This window comes from Nelumbo lutea, chromosome 1 (genome assembly GCF_056320005.1).
Source record: "Nelumbo lutea isolate HS-2025 chromosome 1, American lotus-T2T, whole genome shotgun sequence".
In the NCBI taxonomy this organism is placed as follows: Eukaryota; Viridiplantae; Streptophyta; class Magnoliopsida; order Proteales; family Nelumbonaceae; genus Nelumbo; species Nelumbo lutea.
Genome location: NC_142684.1, coordinates 130,219,780 through 130,237,407, shown reverse-complemented (window position 1 = coordinate 130,237,407; position 17,628 = coordinate 130,219,780). Strand labels below are relative to the sequence as shown.

General features: G+C 36.4%; 2 protein-coding genes across 3 annotated transcripts; one reads left to right on the top strand and one right to left on the bottom strand.

Annotated features, from left to right (window-relative positions):
- Nucleotides 1–2,637: 2,637 nt before the first annotated feature.
- Nucleotides 2,638–5,533, top strand: LOC148877553 (50S ribosomal protein L34). 2 transcript variants are annotated; one of them, XM_088942143.1, is made up of 4 exons: nucleotides 2,638–3,005; nucleotides 3,114–3,190; nucleotides 3,652–3,763; nucleotides 5,185–5,533. In XM_088942143.1, exons 1-4 carry the CDS (start codon nucleotides 2,758–2,760, stop codon nucleotides 5,312–5,314), a joined length of 567 nt encoding a protein of 188 aa, XP_088798269.1. In that variant the 5' UTR covers nucleotides 2,638–2,757; the 3' UTR covers nucleotides 5,315–5,533. The 2 variants fall into 2 exon arrangements, with proteins under 2 accessions (XP_088798269.1, XP_088798270.1); XM_088942144.1 differs by having other exon boundaries at nucleotides 2,704–3,005; nucleotides 5,028–5,434.
- A 1,346-nt stretch (nucleotides 5,534–6,879) lies between these two features.
- Nucleotides 6,880–11,405, bottom strand: LOC148877552 (protein trichome birefringence-like 38). Its single transcript, XM_088942142.1, has 5 exons — nucleotides 10,357–11,405; nucleotides 10,021–10,192; nucleotides 8,052–8,227; nucleotides 7,793–7,951; nucleotides 6,880–7,442 (listed from the first exon to the last, which is right to left on the bottom strand). The coding sequence occupies exons 1-5, from the start codon at nucleotides 10,641–10,643 to the stop codon at nucleotides 7,151–7,153; spliced, it is 1,086 nt and encodes a 361-aa protein (XP_088798268.1). The 5' UTR covers nucleotides 10,644–11,405; the 3' UTR covers nucleotides 6,880–7,150.
- Between the last annotated feature and the right edge of the window lie 6,223 nt (nucleotides 11,406–17,628).

The window sequence follows — 17,628 nt, the reverse complement described above, 5'->3', positions numbered from 1 at the left end:
AAGCCTCCAAACATCATTCCTAGAGTGTTAGATTTTCAAAAAAAAAAAGAAAAATAAAATAAGAAACAAGTGTGAATCATCAAGGTTTTTAAAGATTTTTCATGTTTTGAAAAAGATTGCAAAAAAGGTATTATTTTATTTTATTTTTCATAATATCTTGTTGTTTCTTTTTTTTTTTCCTTGAATGCTTAAAAATTCTTAAATCTATGTTGATAAACATTTTTTGTGTTGAAAATCACAATTTTTTTTAGTGTTATGTGTATATCTATGGAAATTTTATAGAGATTTGGGAAAATATAAATTAACAAGAAGATTGAAAATGTCTTTTTTTATATGCCTATAAAGACTTAATATATTTTAGATCTATTGATGATCTATCATTTCCATATAGAAACTGAAATTCTTCAAGATTTTTTTTATATTTTAAAAACTAAAAAACAATTAATATGGATCTATGAATGATCTATCATATCCATAGAGCAATTGAAATTTCTTCTTCAATAATTACTTTTAAATATATTATACAATGTTTATATATTTTTGATTTTTTTTTAATTATTGAAGTTAAAAAATTGATATTAATTATTTAAACGAGAAATAATTATTAATTATATTTTCACTTTTAAGTTATGCAAATTCATGTTTTATGGTTGGATAGAATAATTGGGCTTTTCCCATCCCTTAAATTTTAAGAATTATAATTTATAAATTATAGTTAAGCATAGGGTTTTTTTAATGAAAATTATAATTGACTACGATGTATTTCTTCATAAAACCCATTAAAATATATTTATTTAATGTATGTATACCTCATTAAGGCCTTATATTTAGTGTTATTGATATATTATCATGATTTACTAAACTATTTATAATGTTTCAATGCATATCTTAATTTTCTTCAATACACATGGGTATTTTAGATGTATCCCAATACACAGTGTTTCAAACCAACCTAAGCATTTCTGATACTATGAACATGGGAATGACATACTTTCATTGGGGCTTGTTCATTTCCTCTTAACTCTTATCTCTTAAGAGGAATCTTTTAACTTTAAGAGAAAAATTGTTGTTCGTTTTTTCTTATTTCTTATCTCTTAAAGTGCAATCATATAACTTTTTGTTCTCCAATGATACCCCCAAAAAGACAAACAAAAACTATTATATATGAAGTCAAAATGGATATTTGACAATTTTTAGAATTCAGAACAACATTTACATTCAAAGTTCAGAGGAAAGAAAAATTCATCAATACCAATATACCTCTTAATGTGCACTTTTAGATGTTAGAGTTCAGAGCAAACGAATAAGCCCCAAATCTCCAACAAAACTCTATATAGACTTTGAAAAATATGGGCATATAACCATATGAATAGCTCTTACATGTATGAAAAATATTCATAATGTGCAGTTGGATTCAATGCGTGCAAAGATCCATTAGCTTTAAAAGTAGACTTGGAAAAAGTTGACCCAACTTGCAAAACCAACCCAAAAAAGTGGGTCAAGACCTAGGGATGGAAATCTTCCCCATCTTCGATTGGAACCCGACTTCCCAGACCCGATGGAGTCAGGGATGGGGATTGGGATCCCCGCCTCGATCCGATCTCGATTATATATATTTAATATTATTTATATTATATATTATTTCTATATATATATTTAAATGTTATTTATATTAAATATATATGTATATATATATATATATATATATATATATATATCAAAACATTATTTATAATTAACATTATTTATTTTAAATAAATTTATTTTTCAAAAAAATATTGTTATCTAAAAAAATTTCGGGGATTTACGTCCCCACAAAGAACCCATCCCCATCGGGAATCGAGAAAGGAGGACAAATTTTATCCCAATGAAGATCAGAGACGAGGATGAGGCTAATTTCATAATTGGGGTCAGGGATGGGGAATATGATCCCCGCCCTCTTGCCATTCCTACCAGGACCCCTATTTAGCGACCCAAAAAATTAGGATGGTATCATGATATGGCCCAACCTGAATTCATTTGTGGGTTGGGTCAGATTGGGTCATAAGTCACTGTCGGTGCTAGGCCACATCTTTTTAAACCAACGTTTTCAAATCAACGTTAATTTGAATGATTAAACTGTCCTAACCATTCAAACTAGACCAAACTAGACCACTAAAACCATATTTTTGGATAAAAACGTTGACTTGATGAAAGACCAGATGATCCTGATAGTTAAACGATTGACCCATCTGATTCATGGGCAACCCTAACGATCTAATATGAATGTTTAGGGTCGAGGTTAGGGCCTAGCATTTTCTAACCCGACCCGATATTGCCTGCTCTAGTCTTTAACCAACAAAGGTATAGAGTTGAAAACTAGGAGTAAGGGTATAAGCCGGGCTAGTTAGGTTGGGTTTATGGTCAATTCGAGTTTAGTCCTAAAATTTGGGTTTAAGGCTTGAGCTTGGACCGAGTTTGAAGTCAAGCCCAATTTTTCCGATTCAAGCCCAGCCTCCACTATAATTTGATATTGGTTAATGAACCCACTCTAAATAGGTCCGGATCTGAACCGAAAAATAAAAAACCAAATTATTTAGGCTCGAGCTCAGCCGGAAGACCGAATATTCAAGCCCAATCCGTGTACAATTTCGGATTGGGCCGGTTCGTGCTCGGGTTTGGCCCGCCCAAGTTGCACCCCCAACTAGTAGCGGTAGCGCGCTCCGTGTGGCGGAGTCCGGAGTGGGCCTTCAAGATTGAGAATATCAGTGGAGAGAGATGACAACACTCTCCGTCCTCAACTCGCCGTCTTTTTATCTCCGTGATGGTCGTTGCAAAGTCCACTATTTCTCTGCTACAAACCGCTTTCTTCCACTTCGATTCTCTATTCGATCTCATCGACTGTCGTCGAGCATTGTAGCTGCAGCAGCCATGGAAGGCCAGCAGAGCGAGAATATTCCCAGCGGGGTAGTTCCGGCAATGAAACTCTTGTTTGTCGAGATGGGTGTTGGCTATGATCAACATGGGTATGTCCAGTTCTCTATTCTTTTCTTTCTATTATCAATTTTCAGCTGAAATTTTGTTACAGAATCACTTAGGTATTACTTCCTTTCTATCTGAAATAAAATGATCAGGCAAGACATCACGGCGGCAGCAATGCGGGCATGCAGAGATGCAATCTCTTCCAATTCAATTCCTGCTTTCCGAAGAGGTTTCCTTCTTAGAACTTGTTTTTTCGTGTTGCGGGTGTGAGAAGTTTGCCTGCTTTTTGGTATTTGAGCTATAGGTAAGACTTCGGTGGGGAGGGTTTGAATATATTGTAATTCATGTGGGTTTTGTTTTTGAAGATGGATCTTGAGGCGGGATGAGGGACTCCTACTTTTGTTGTTTTTGTTATTTGGGTTTTGACTGGCTTTGTTAATTGCAGCTTTGTTGCACCGAATGTTTTACCCTTTTCAACTTTTCTCTGTTTTTTGATGATCTTATTCGTAGCTATGCTTGGTCTTGATATCACTTTTTTGGTTTTTCGTTGTTTGTAATAAGTTCTACCATGTTTCAATATCTGAAGTTCCCGTATTTTATTGGGTTTCAGAAAGAATTTAACTTGGTTCTTCTATTTAAGAAATTGGTTTGGTTAATTAAGACGTTCTAACTTCTAAGGTATTGGTGCAGGCTCCATACCTGGTGTTGCATTTGATCAGATGAAGCTTCAGATCAAGCTTGGAGTTCCTAGACAACTCCAACAATTTCTGGATATTGAGAGAGTTAAATCTGTCTTCCCTTAGTAAGTAGTTACAGGCTTACAGCTCCATATGTGCTTATCTTAATTTTATATTTGTTGAGTCTATACTTGGGAAAATTATCTGTTGCTTATCAAAAAATTCTATACTTGGGAAAATAATTCCTTTATCTGAAAATATAATCAGAAGTTTATTAAAGAACTAGAAATGTTTCTCAATTATATGATTCTTAATTGTCCTTGTGAGTTTTAAACTTAGGGATAGACCGTCAGATTTTTTCCAATCTTAGATGCTATTTATGAATCTTCAAGACAAAAGAAGTCCAGAAGCTGTAATTTCTTATCCTAAATCTAAATGTGTCTGTGATGTATTGCCTGCAATATAATGGCCCAAAAGCAGTTCCATTGGATCATAGCTAGTTGTTTAATTCAAACTCCAGATAGAAGTCTTTCTTTTCTCTAATTGGTTCATCTTGAATGCACTGCATGTGTGAACTGGATGGAAGGGAATTGTAGTAATACAAGTATAATGCATGGTTTAAAAAACGACCCGGAAACAGAACCGTTCTGGCCACCGGTCTCCGGGTTGGTGGTTCAACCGTCCGGTTTGAATGGACGGCCCGTTCTGACAAAAATTTTAAAAAAATAATTAAAAATTAAAAAATCACCAAAAACCGTGGAACGGGTCAACAGTTTGACCGCCTGGGTCAACGGGTTGCTAACTGATTCAACGGTTTTGGCCGGGGACCAGGTTTGGGGTAAAACAGAACCGGTTGCCTGGACGGTTCCTCCCAGGACGAATGGTCCGACCGTCTGGGTCAACGGCGGTTCGAAAACCATGGTATTAAGGTTATCCTTTAATATATTTTATGAATTAGCATTCCTTTCTTCCTTTATAATTTCACTTTGATCAGTTATCCAAGATTCCTCTCTCATGTTGTAGCTGTACCCCAATTTATTAGGATATGAGTTTGATACTTGAGCATGTATGTTTCTTGCAGAGGGGGAAAATTAAAATTTCTGAGCTTTATTTTGCATTTTTAGGTCCTTTTGCCTTTTATTTGATATTCATCATACATACAAACTCTCTACGCTCATTCCACAGATTCTACTTAGATGGTTAAAATCAGAATTCCAACTTCTGAGTTCTGAGCTCCAAGCCTCCAACACCTTTGAAAGCTTTTTCTAGTTAACTATGCATGTTAGGTGTGAGTAAAACACTGTGTGTGTGATAACATCAATTCAAAACTTCAACTAATGATGTCCTCATAGCCTTGTACTCTAATTCCTATTTCCCTTTTGCATGCAGTTGAAGTTAAGTTTGGCCGGTGATTATACTTCTATTCTGTGAACATGTATTACTTGAAAGTATCTGATTTATTTATATAACTGTCTTAAAAGTGGCACTAATTAGGAACTTCTTACAAGAATATTACTTAAATATGTATCTACTTTTATGTTTTCAGTGGCAAAATTTTGAATGTTGACATTGTGGATGGTGGACTTGTATGCTCAAGTGGTGTATGTGTGGAAGAAATGGGAGATAAGAATGATGACTGTTATGTTGTCAATGCCGCAGTTTATGTTGGTTATTAGTCTTCTTTTCACATTTTATTTCATTTCAGAGTTTTATAAGCATGCTTCCACTTCTTGGAAGAATAGTCTTTCAATTCTCTTTCAAAGTTGAATGCTAGTCAGCATAGCATTGAGAGTTCATCTTTGTCATGCACACCTATGTTTGCTCCTATATTGTCTTTAAGCTAAAGGGTTGTTATCTAATGATGGCCCCAGAGAGCTGGGTCTTGGAGGGATAAACTGGATAGGGTCTAACCTGTGGCTTTTTTTTTTTTTTTTAATAAATTAATATCTCTACACTTGAAACCACATTCTCACACTTGCTAACTCAGGATTTTACCGTTTCATTGAGCAATGTCCGTTTAAACCTTTATCTTTAGGCTGCAAGTTACTTAATATAAAGGCAACACTGAATGCTGTTATATTGAGCCAAAATACATGCAGTTTATTTTTTTTTCTTTTTTTTTAAGAAAAGAAAACTTTCATTCATAAAAGGGAATTATGTACCTGAGAAGAAGTACAAACAAGGGCTAAACAACAAACAGGTAAAGAATTTGCACTATACAAAAAATCCCTTCCCAAACCAGGTCTAGTTAAAAAGAATCTACCATTTGATTTAGTTCTCTTGGAATCCATCTAAAGCTGCAGTTGATTGAGGTAGCGATGTCAAAATTTTCATGAAGAAGATGAGTAATACTCCATGGAATAGAAGAAATCGATCATTGGTGTTGGGGAAAATGCTAAATGAACTCTTTTAACTCGCTCTTGGTGATCTAGTCTCCAAATTTCCTATTTAATCAGCTCTATGGGTTTGGGTCTAGATGGTATTGGGTACAAGAAACAGGGAACAGGGAGAACCCTTTCTCTTGGATTGTATTGGGTTTGAGGAATCCATCTTGAGTTGCAGATGCACTTTTACAAGTTGAGTAAGGGGATAGGCACCACTGAGGATTAGATGGAGTAAGGTGATGTTGGTCCCAGGAAAGACATCTGAGCAAGGCAACAAACTTAGAATTGGGATAGACAATACTGTTAGGATGTTTTATGGACTATGATGATTTGATCCCAGAAAAGAAATCTTATTAAGATGCCTGTAGTCAGGTTTGATATAATAGCATGCATCTCAGGGAGTTAAATGCCAGGCAGTGTTCCTTTTAATAAAAATCAGTCTATTTTACACTCTGGGTGAAGGAGTAGACAGCAGACAGGGATGTAGCATATTAAAGCATCAATGCACGAAGATCTCCAAGCTAAATATAAATTCAATTCTGTTCAGTAGCACATTGCATTAGATTGATATGTGGTCTTTTTTTTTTTTTCTTTTTCAGTTCCTCTTTTGCAAGGCTTGTAAACAAAAGTTTTTTTTTTTCTTTTTAATTCATTTTTTTAGCTGTTTAGGCTTATAAACCAAAGGTATTATCCATATTAACAGAAAGAATTTCACATCTTTTCTTTCTTTCAATTCCTTTCACTTTGTGGGAAAAAAAATTCACTGTTATATGTGTATCCATAATCCATGGCCACAGTGCAACTGCATAATGGACCATTGAGCCCAATATAGGCCATAAATGTAATAGACAAATAAATAAATAAGGAGTTCAACTAAATTTTTACAGTCATATTCAATATAACAAACCTCCCAATTTTGACTTGTATCATTTAAAATTCTGCATAAGAAATGAAATTGACAGTAATTCCAAGCAACTTCAAGGATTGAATAATTTACAACTTTGATGCATTATCCCTATTATTTTCTAACCTAATACAAGTAACTTAAAAGAAAAAGGAAAGAAAGAATAACTAGAAAATTCCACCTAATACAAACAATGAGTTTTTGTTTGCAATTGTTTGTCATCTTCAAAGGATGAGAGCTGCATTTAGGAGCAGGTTCCAAGTATCAGGCAGTCCAGGAAGGCACCAGTGGCTGCAGTCCATGCCCTTGTGCTCACCACTGTAGGCAGAGGGGTGTGCATCCTTTCTCAATTGCGAGAGCCTAGTGATGTCAAGCAGAGAGACCGGTTTTCTAATCCGGCTTAACACTTTGTTCACTACGATCGCTTCCGGAGGTATGCCAGCCGGGTATGTTGCCCCAGACACCGGATCCATCTGGCCACTGCAACTTGTAGATGGTTGATTCCAATCCTTGCCTCTGGTTTGTTAAACAATGAATTCAGTATGGTTTTCTTGATTAACATGCAAACAAGTTTACAAACTATTACAGTATTACATAAAAGGCAAAGGGTCCAGAAGCAGAAGGATAGGCTCAAGTGGGCCTGGGTTCTCTCTTGTATTACCACATTAGAAAGTTCAGCTTTTGAACTCCCTGAGTGGAGAAATAGGAGTATTACTGGATGGGCCTCCTCTCAGACCAATCTGTCCGTTGTGAAGCCCATGAAATTATGGGCCAGCACTTTGACGTACCCAATTGTATTATGGTACATTTGGGAGTATGAAAAACAATGTCTGTTCACATCAATACTGCCACTTAGAAATGCTTACACGTAATGGGTGGGAGAGATCCCCTGGAAAAACACTTTGGTTTTGGTGGGATCGACGTTGGAGTTAACCCATCTGGTCCATGTCATCAGTCCTTTATAGAATGCAATCAGACGGTCCATGTCTTTGTACAATGAGGTTCCATCTCGAATGTAATCCCACCTGTCAAAACAAAGACCGTTGGATTGAAGGCAAATTCAAATGTAATAAGACAAGACAACAAGGGGCATGAAATTGATGGATTTTGACGAGCGGATCGTACGGTTGGCTTCTTCCTCTGTGGGTCCACCAGTGCCACGTGTTGAAGATCAGCACGTCCATGCCTTTCCACGCATTACCAACCGAGATCGAGTCCAGCTGCAAAACCCGGCCCACATTTTCCCGGACAATATCCACCAGGTATGTAGTGTGATAGAGCAACACCGAAACTTCGTAATCCTGCCGAACAGCATATCAACTGTCTGTATCAAAAGTCAAATGCATGGAGTATACGTAACTGTTACGGGAGGAATTTTCAGCTGCAAACCTGCAATAGATTCTGGACAGTGGGACATCGTGGGCCAGGCCCAGGCATTTCCGTGGAGGTGGAGCCCTATAAATTTTGGGGAAAAGGTATTTTCGTTATTTTAAGAGTAAAATAGGGGCAGTTTCGGTGTTTCCGAGAGTAACCGTCGCTATTTGGCTTCGCACCAGGCCACCAACCGGAAAAGTGAAGTTGACAGCTCGTGCAAAGGGAGAAAGGTGGGGGGACCCGATTCGTAACGAAAGCATGCAGACGCAGGAATTTCAGGAATTCACATCTGCGCCTCACAACGTCTCACAAGATATTCCGGCCGTGTATTGAGAACATCTCCCGATGATAATATCAGAATCGATGATATCGCCATGGAGAGATGTTTCCAATACATGGTGGAGATGTGCTGTGGAGCGTATATCTGAACTGACAAAATGCCCCCTGTTGACCACAGAAATTACAAAAAAGTCCTCTCACTTTTCCATCCTTTTTCAACCCCCTCAAATCACTCCCAGTTGGAGCAGCAGTTGCTTTGACAGTTAATTACTGTTATACACAGAGAGGTGGGGCCCAGGGCAACAAATCACCATTCACCACTTCACCAGTGAAAATTGAAAAAAAACCTCCCTATGTGACCGTGTGTAAGATAAGGTAGTAAACCCCACATGGATCTGTTATCATCACAACACAAAGTGACAAAATCACATGGCCCACATTCGTCCGGTGGGGGCCATGTCTTGCTATGTCTCCAAACTCCAACAACAACGAACTGTGTGTGCGTGTACCATGCTTGGTTCAGAATTTCGAACTTTCAAAAAAAGGAATTCTTTTCCCTCCTCAGAATCCAAGCTCATCTCTCATCCATCTGATTAGATTTCAAAAACAGAAGAATCAAATTGTTCTCCGTTTGTTCTTTTTCGTTTTTGGCATTTTCATTCACCCTCCTGAATCTATCCTTATTTTCTTCTTCTTCGTTACTTCCATAAAGAGAATCATTCCCTGGTTCATCTATAGAACTGTGCATAGATCTAAACCTAGGCTTAGAATTGCACTAGTGGAGTCTGGAATGGTTTTCCACAAGTCCTTTCGAGAAAAAGGTTAGAGATTAGCATTCACCATGGAAACAGGAAACCAATAACCCCATTTATTTGAAACGGCGTGAGTTTCCACATTACAGTATCCCGAGCTCAGTTTCATTCACAAACCACAACGAAAACCAAGATTACTGCATGTTCCGCTCCAACTTTACTCGACAAAAAGAAGAAACAGATAAAAGAAAATCATCACTATCGATTCAAAGACCAAAGTGAGCACAGTTTTCTTGGTTGAAATTCCTTGAAAAGTCACCTTATCTCATTTCGGATTCCATGTTCAAAACCAAAATTCAGAGAATAAGAAAAATAGATATGAAACCCAAAATCAGAGTTGTTCTGTTGCTTTAATGATGGTGCATGTATTACAAATGATGAGTTCATATGGGTCTTGTCCAAATTCATTCTCAATTATTATCAATTTTTATATATCTCATCTAGAGAAAAAAGATATGGAGGTCCCAAAAAGGATTGAAATCAGAAATCCTTTAATCAGAATTTGAAAAGCACAAGGCATGGACTGTGGCTAGTAATGATTTTGATTTTGAAAAATGACTGCAAGTGGGCCGTTTGTCTCCACTTCAAAAGAAAAAGAGAAGGTAGGGAAGAGAAGAGAAGGAGCTGACCTCGAATATTACAGAGGAGAGCAGCGTGCTCCTCGTCACTGTAGTCTTGGCGTTGGGCACAGAAGCGTGAAGCAAGCACGTTAACGATTGCCACTGGTTCAGACTCAGCGAATCGCCCACGAACATAATCTTCTTCCCCCTCCACCTCGTCAGAAAGTCCACCCCATTAAACCTACAGCAAGCCATGATGAATAGAAACAGTGAAACACGTATTCACAGATAAACAGGACCCATTTATCAAAACCCATGGAATTGAAGAAACAGAGACCTCCATTGATGCAAGCTCAAAACAAAAAGCAAGTACCGAAATAGATGTACTGATGGATTCTTACGTACCTTGGCAATTCGCAGTTGCTGGGCTTCCACCTGTATTGCAGGTACAGTTTATCGGGTCTACCATACTTCTGACAATCGAACTCTGGATCTATGAAGGGACAGCTAGAAGAATTATAGAGAGGATACGAAGAATCATCGACCCAACTGCCTTGAAACAGATTACAGCTACCCGCTGGCTTTCTACCCCTCAAGCTGCTCACATTATAAAACTGCTCTGTTTTTCCTTGTTGTAGGAACACAAACAGAAAGCAAATCACGGAGAACAAAGCTTGGAATCGAGAACCCATCTCGGATTTCGATTCCAAACAGTAAACAAAAAGACGAGGGGGGACTGAACAAAAAGCAGCCTCAGTCTCTCGGACCGAGTTTATATATACAGTGAGAGAGGATGTATAGGAAAGAGTGAGGTAACAGTTGATAAAAGCAAAACTGTAAAGGGACAAAAAAAATGGAGCTGGGGATTCTTGGGCTCACATGGTTTGTGCCACAACATCTTATTTTTTAATTTCTGACATGAGGTGGGAAAGTTTTGATGTACGACTTGTAGTGTAACATGTGGGGTTGAATCGGATTTCTTAATTTTTAGTTTTCTAAAAGGAAAAATCAAATCTGATTCTTTGATTCTAAAAACTTTGTTGCTTCTTTTATCCTCTAATGGAAGTAGGTGATTGAATCTAGGACTTTCTTCCAAACAAAGGAATTATTTGAAACAGAAAATTTTTGAAAATAAACCCTCTCTATGTCTCTGTATCGTATGTATTTATGTATGAAAATAATTTTCTAAACTGGATCAGTTTAGCTGTTTAGGCTATTTCTCTAAATAAATTCTCATTTCAGTCAAACCAAGCCTTCCATTGGATGGTAAACCCTTCTGGAATCATTGCTTGTTCACTCCAGGTTCACATCAACTATAAACGTATACGCCATTATTTGTGGTTTTGCTAGAGCTGAGTCATTTACAGAAGAGCTTCAACCAGGGAGAAGGGTGGGAGGTGGGGGACATAGCTGGCTGCTTAAAAGGGTTCTATCTTCCATTGGATGCATTCTCCTCCATCCATCAGTTCATGAAACTAAGCCCTTTTCTAGGCATTTTGCGAAGAAAGACCTGGAGCTTTCAAATGGTAATATCACTTGGGAAAGATCCAAGATCCAATTATGGTGGGGTATATATGGAGCCAATGTTATCTCAGAGAATACACCAGACTGAGCGTCTAGACAAACCTTCTTCATACATATTTGTCTGTGTTGGGCAGATTTTTGGTAGTAAAATATTAAAAATGGTGAAATTTAGAGAAAATTAGAGAGAAAGTATCCCAGGGTGTGACTCTTCTGAAATGGGTCTATTTATATTCTCAATAATTCCTTTTATTCATGAAAATGCTACCCTAAATCCTTAAAATAAAATATACTTGTTTATTAATATAAATAAATAATAAACTGTCATGGACCTGTTTAGCATAAATTTCCCTATTTATTATTGTCCTTGGGTTAGAATTCCCAAACCCCAAAGGAATGCTTGGATATTCTATTAAGTATTAATTAAATAACCACATTAAGCAAATTTTGGCTCTCTCTACACAAAAAGGTCTGAGCCATGGCAAGACAAATCCAACTTTGTCTTGTTTTATGTTGTTTCATGCTCTCAACTCTCACCATGTCTGTTGGGCGAAGAACAAATTAAGAGAGTTGCATATTTGTTAACTCAATATGTTTTTTTTTTTTTCGGTGTGGGTTGGGGGAGGAGGGGAGTGAAACGGAAAGAACACTTGTTCCAATCTGAACAAAAACTGATGATATATCTAAGATTTATTGGACCCAGATGGATCACTCTTTCCTTCTGGTTCTGTTCATTTGACACTCCATCACTAAATAGTGAATTAACACATGTGAAGGAGTGATCAGATGTAACTGAAATTGAAGGAAAGAAGAAATAAGGGTGTAGGCATTTCTAGTAGCTTTGGTGTAAAACCCACGCTTGATGAGCAAATTGGAGTTGGCCGGGGGACCAGATCAATTAATGCAGTGGGTAGCCATGTCTTCAGTGCTGTTTCTCCTTCATCGCAACTGGGCTGCTGCTTCTTTTATAGAGTCGTGGCTGAACAAATCAAGCAACAGTTGGAGGTCCCACAAGCTTTTTCATGGTTTTGTTCCAGCAAGGCGAGATGTCTACCTCTCCCTCTCTCTCACACACACAGAGGCTCAACGCTGTGCGTGGGTCTGTGGGTGTGGGGTAGTCCTGTTCTTGGAGTTGTCATTCTTATCTAGGCCCAACCCTGTCAATGCAAGTGTGCAACGACATATGCAGCCTCTCCATCCACACTGACCCACCTGGGAATCTGGAATTCCTTCAGAGGCAAAAACCCAGCAACAACACAGTTCATGGAATTGCAGTCAGCTCATCAAAATAAATAAATTAATACAGAATTATCCCATTAGATCTCAAGCAATTCATCAGCCAGTTGATAAATTAATAATGGAGTTTGACTCATCCAGTTTATCTATGCGGTTGGTGCTGTCGGTGGGGGGCCGCGCAAGTCACGTATACTGGATGTCTCGTAAATGGATCAATAAACAAATAAAAAACCAGAGGTTGACCAGTTTTGATCATCCAAACAAATGGTTTAATTTGCAGCAGCTGCATTAATTAAAGAAGAGCTGAAGATGGTCTGCATATTGATGAAATTCTTGATCGATGATGAGATGAAAGACTGAAGAGATAAAGTCCCACCTTCAGTGAGTGCTCAACGCATGCTTTATCACTCAAAAGGATGCAATGGAAATCTCAAGTTTTTGACTGTGACCTACCTTCCATGATTGATTCATTGTAACCATAACGAAAAGAAGAAAAAAAATAAATGAAATGATGAGATGCAAGAAAAGGAGGACTAAAAATGCTTTCAGATCTAGTAGCTTCCCTTTGTAAGTGGGTAGCATTGAAAAAAATAATTCAGAGATGGAATATAGAATTCTCAAGAAAAGAGCTAGAAAACAATATGAGACTTCATTGTATTGTGCTTGTAATTGCTTGATTGAGTCATTCACAAACCATAAAATAATCATCAGATCTATGATTAAGCTTTATTATATGGCCTATCCTGATCATCCCATTAACTAGTTTTCTTTCAATAATTCTAAGGATAGATATCACTAAATAATGTTGAAAGTTGCCCCATGATTCTAGTCCCATCCTCTGGATCTCCTTCATCTTTTTCCTGCACTTCCATACACAAGTAATTGAATGGATGTGCAGTGAAAAAGTGCAGAAAATAAGTGTTGGATACCTGTCATCATAAATTAACTGGTTATTAGTATAATCTTGGTTTGTTCAGTTGAACCTAAATTAAGCTGCACGTACACTTGCACCAACTGAACGTCTGAACCCAACCCTAAATGGAATAGGATTACCGAATCGAATCCGTCCTCCAGTCTCCAACAAACCTAAGCTTGATCTTATTTACATCTTTTTAATGGCACCGTCAATGGGTCGGATTTGAGGTGGATTTGAGGTGGGTCAGGTCAGATTCAATCCAACGTACCCTGATAAAGACTGACCTCATCTGACTCACCCATAAACTTGAGCACCGAGTTCTAACCAGAACCGAGTTGAGCCGAGTCGAGTATTGGGTTATTAAAGGGGATGTTTGGAACCGTGGCTGTTTTTCTGAAAAACGGTGTCACGTTAGATTCATGTAGACGTTTCAACAAATGCTCACATAAGTTCAAGCGTTTTTTGAAAAAATGTAAAAAAACTGGCATACCTCGTAAATTGGGATTCCACTGATGCATGAAGTGCCATTAGTAAACTGTTTCCCCCAATGGTCGACTGATTGGCAATTACATGTATCCTATGTGGCGCTTACCTGTTAGCACATATATAAAAAGGTGATAAAAGCCACCTTATAAAACAATATAGTATTACTCACTGCCTAGGTGCTAAAAACACTCCTAAATAAAATCAATATATTTTTTTGTAAAAATCAAGTTTTAAAAACATGAACGTTTTTTCTTGAAAACTGATCCCGAAAAACACCCACGCTTCCAAACACCATCTAAATTTGTATTCGAGTCAATTAAAAAAAAAATGGAGTTCGAAACTCAACGGAACTCGATCAAGTTTCATGCTTCTTATTCAAACTCAAGTTTTGATACTCAGAAATTAGTTGAGCTCAGCTCGATTAGAGTTAAAATTTTAATGTTTTACCATAAGATGTTTAGGATTGCGACTTGATTAATTAATCGACTCGAGTTGAGTATTACTTGGTCCGTTATAAAAACTTTTTGGAGGATTACTTGGTACAGGGAGGACGTGAGGCAGTCGGGTCAGGCTTTTAGGAATTCAGGTTTACTGAATTGAGGTGATAGAAGTTGTAAGAGTTAAGAGGAGGGGCACAGAAGAAAGAACAGTGTGGCAGGCACTAGGCTGCAGGCTGCCTCGAAGCAGTCGTTGAACTGTCAAGGCACGTCACTTCAAATTGGGTTAATTAGCTTAGCTGGTTCTCATAGGTTGAGCCCCACTTCATTGGCTTTTAATTTATTTATTAGCCTTGCTTATTCAATAAGCAAAACCTATCCTAACTAATCCACTTTCTTTGCCTATTTCGTGGAATGGATTATATATGTTTTCTCCTGCCTTTCCCATCATGCTAAAACAACCTCTTATTATATCTTATTTTAGGTTAATTAGACTAGTGATTTTGAGGCCCACGGTCCATTATACACGCATATATATATATATATATATATATATAATACATTTTTTGTAATTTTTTTAATTTTATTTTATTATTCTATATATAAACAATTGTATACATTGAAATTCATATGAAATAAATTTTTAAGATATTATTTTTTCAATTTCTTATTTATCTTGTTAATTTATTTTTACTTGTCATTATTTTTTCAATTTTTAAAAAACTGTGCCACTCCTAGCCTTGAGCTTGGGCCTCAAGCTGTCCCAAACTTCTCCCTTGAGAGATTCCGGGCAAGGCCCGGCATGCCCATATTACACATGTACGAGAAGTATTTTAGCTATATATGTGGCTACATTGTTAACCATTAATATTGAAAAGACTCTAAAACCTAGCTTGTTAATAAGCCTAAGCACCCTCCTTTGAACTACTATGCTCCTAAAAGATAAATAGGTTTCCACGATTGATTCAGAATTGAGATACACTCTAATTATCACAACTTGTTTTAGGAGCACTTAATATATAATAAGCCTATATTTTGTACATATTTTCATACCTCTAACTTGATGATTTTGGTAATAATGTTTTTGGAATTTGTTATGATGAAATTGTCTTATAAGATGATTTGGAGCTTAATTGTATAATTTTAAGGAGGATTTTGGTTTAATTGATCAAGATAATCATAGAGGAAGGACCATGCAGTAATGATGCTCCATGATGTAGCCACGAAGGAGAGAATCCATTGAAATCGGATTTGATATGTATGCACAAAAATCGAGAAATTTCCTCTTTTGATATAGTTCCTATATTTTGGGCATAACTTTCTGCCTACAACTCGGATTGAGGTGATTCAAACAGATAATTAAAAGCTAAGAGATAGGGCTACAACTTTTGTGTTTATCACCCAACCTAATTCTGCCGCCAACCAGGTGAAATTCGAGCTACAAGTTTCGGGTCTAGCAGTTGGCAATGCATAAGAGATAGAAATTCAAATGAGATAAAGAATAAAAGACCTAATTTGTATTGAATTAGGAGTCTGCATTGAGAAGCAATTGATGAGAGACTGCACTATAAAAATAACCATAGACTCAAGGCAAAGGGGCACATCTCTAGAGAGAATTTGGAGGAGAAAAAAAGAGGAAACAGTCTTAGCACATCAGAAGAAGAGATGAAACAATTTCAGCACACTAGAGAAGGAGAGGAACAATCCGAATCCAAGAGGGAGGAAGGCTTAGTTGTTGCACTTGTCTTCGACTTCCAAAGGCTAAAATTTTCTTGTTATTTTATTCATTCATTGATGTGTTTTTGTTGTGTTTCCCCTTTAATTTTCTCGAGTATGTTGAATTTAATGATGTCTAGCTAAATTCTCTTAGCTAGGGTTTAGATGGATTTTGATCTTAAGATTATATAGTTACTTGCTTAGTTCAATTCAAGACTTTTATTATTTGCATGAGGAATTTTTATTGCTATGCTTAATGCTTTAAAAGAATTGGCTAATCTTTTAATGATTTGATGATTCATGCATGACTGACCAAATGATTGTTATGAATTAGATCCCTAGGCAATAAATATCACATGATAAACTATGATATCGAAAAATGATTAGCTCATGTGTGGGAATCAAGGAAGCTTAGTGAGTCAAATTCCCTTCTATGATTAGAGGTTTTCAAAGAAATTAATGCTTATTTTTCCTTTTGACAATCACTTAGAAATTTGATGGTAGAATTGGATTAATAAAGGATTAATATGACTTGAGAAAGCTTATTAATTAATTTAGGAAAATCCACCATCACATGCAAATAACTTTAACATACTTAGGGTAATTTTGGTCTTGAGTTGGATTAAATAAATAATTATATAACCTTGATTTAATGAAATCTAAACCCTATCTACATTCATCCGTCAATTCAGTTTTTATTAAGTTCTTGGATTTGCATTAATTCTTTTACTTTTTATTCATTCAATTGATTCATGAGTTCAACTTAGATTAGTTTAAAATTGATTTGGTACTATGATCTAGTCTCTGTGGGATCGACACTTTTCTCATCATTATACGCACATTTGACTAAGGTACACTTGCCTGAACTAACTGTGCATAAATTACACAACAGTACACCCAACAATTTGTACATTTTTCTTTCTAGTTAATCTAGCATACCTACTCTTATTCTATTAATTGAACATTATAATCTATATCTACAATAGAAAGAGGAAAGAGGAGACCTATCTTATCTTGTAGATATAGATTATAATGTTCAATTAATAGAATAAGAGTAGGTATGTTAAAAACTTAAGTGGCGTTTCATAAATCTAAAATTTGAAATCTGAAAAGTTAATAATATATTAATGGGGTCTGAAATCTGAAAAAAAATATATAAATGCTTTTTGACTTTTTAGAGGCTCTGAACAAAGAAGGTTGTTTGTATTGGATCAAAAACCTTTAACATCTAAAATTCCTTAATTTTACTATTTTAACCCTAGAACATACTATTTGGTAATTTTGAGTTCAATTTGTACTATTTCATAAAATATAATTTATTAAATTCAAAATAGTATTGAAAAATATGAACAAATTATGATAAAT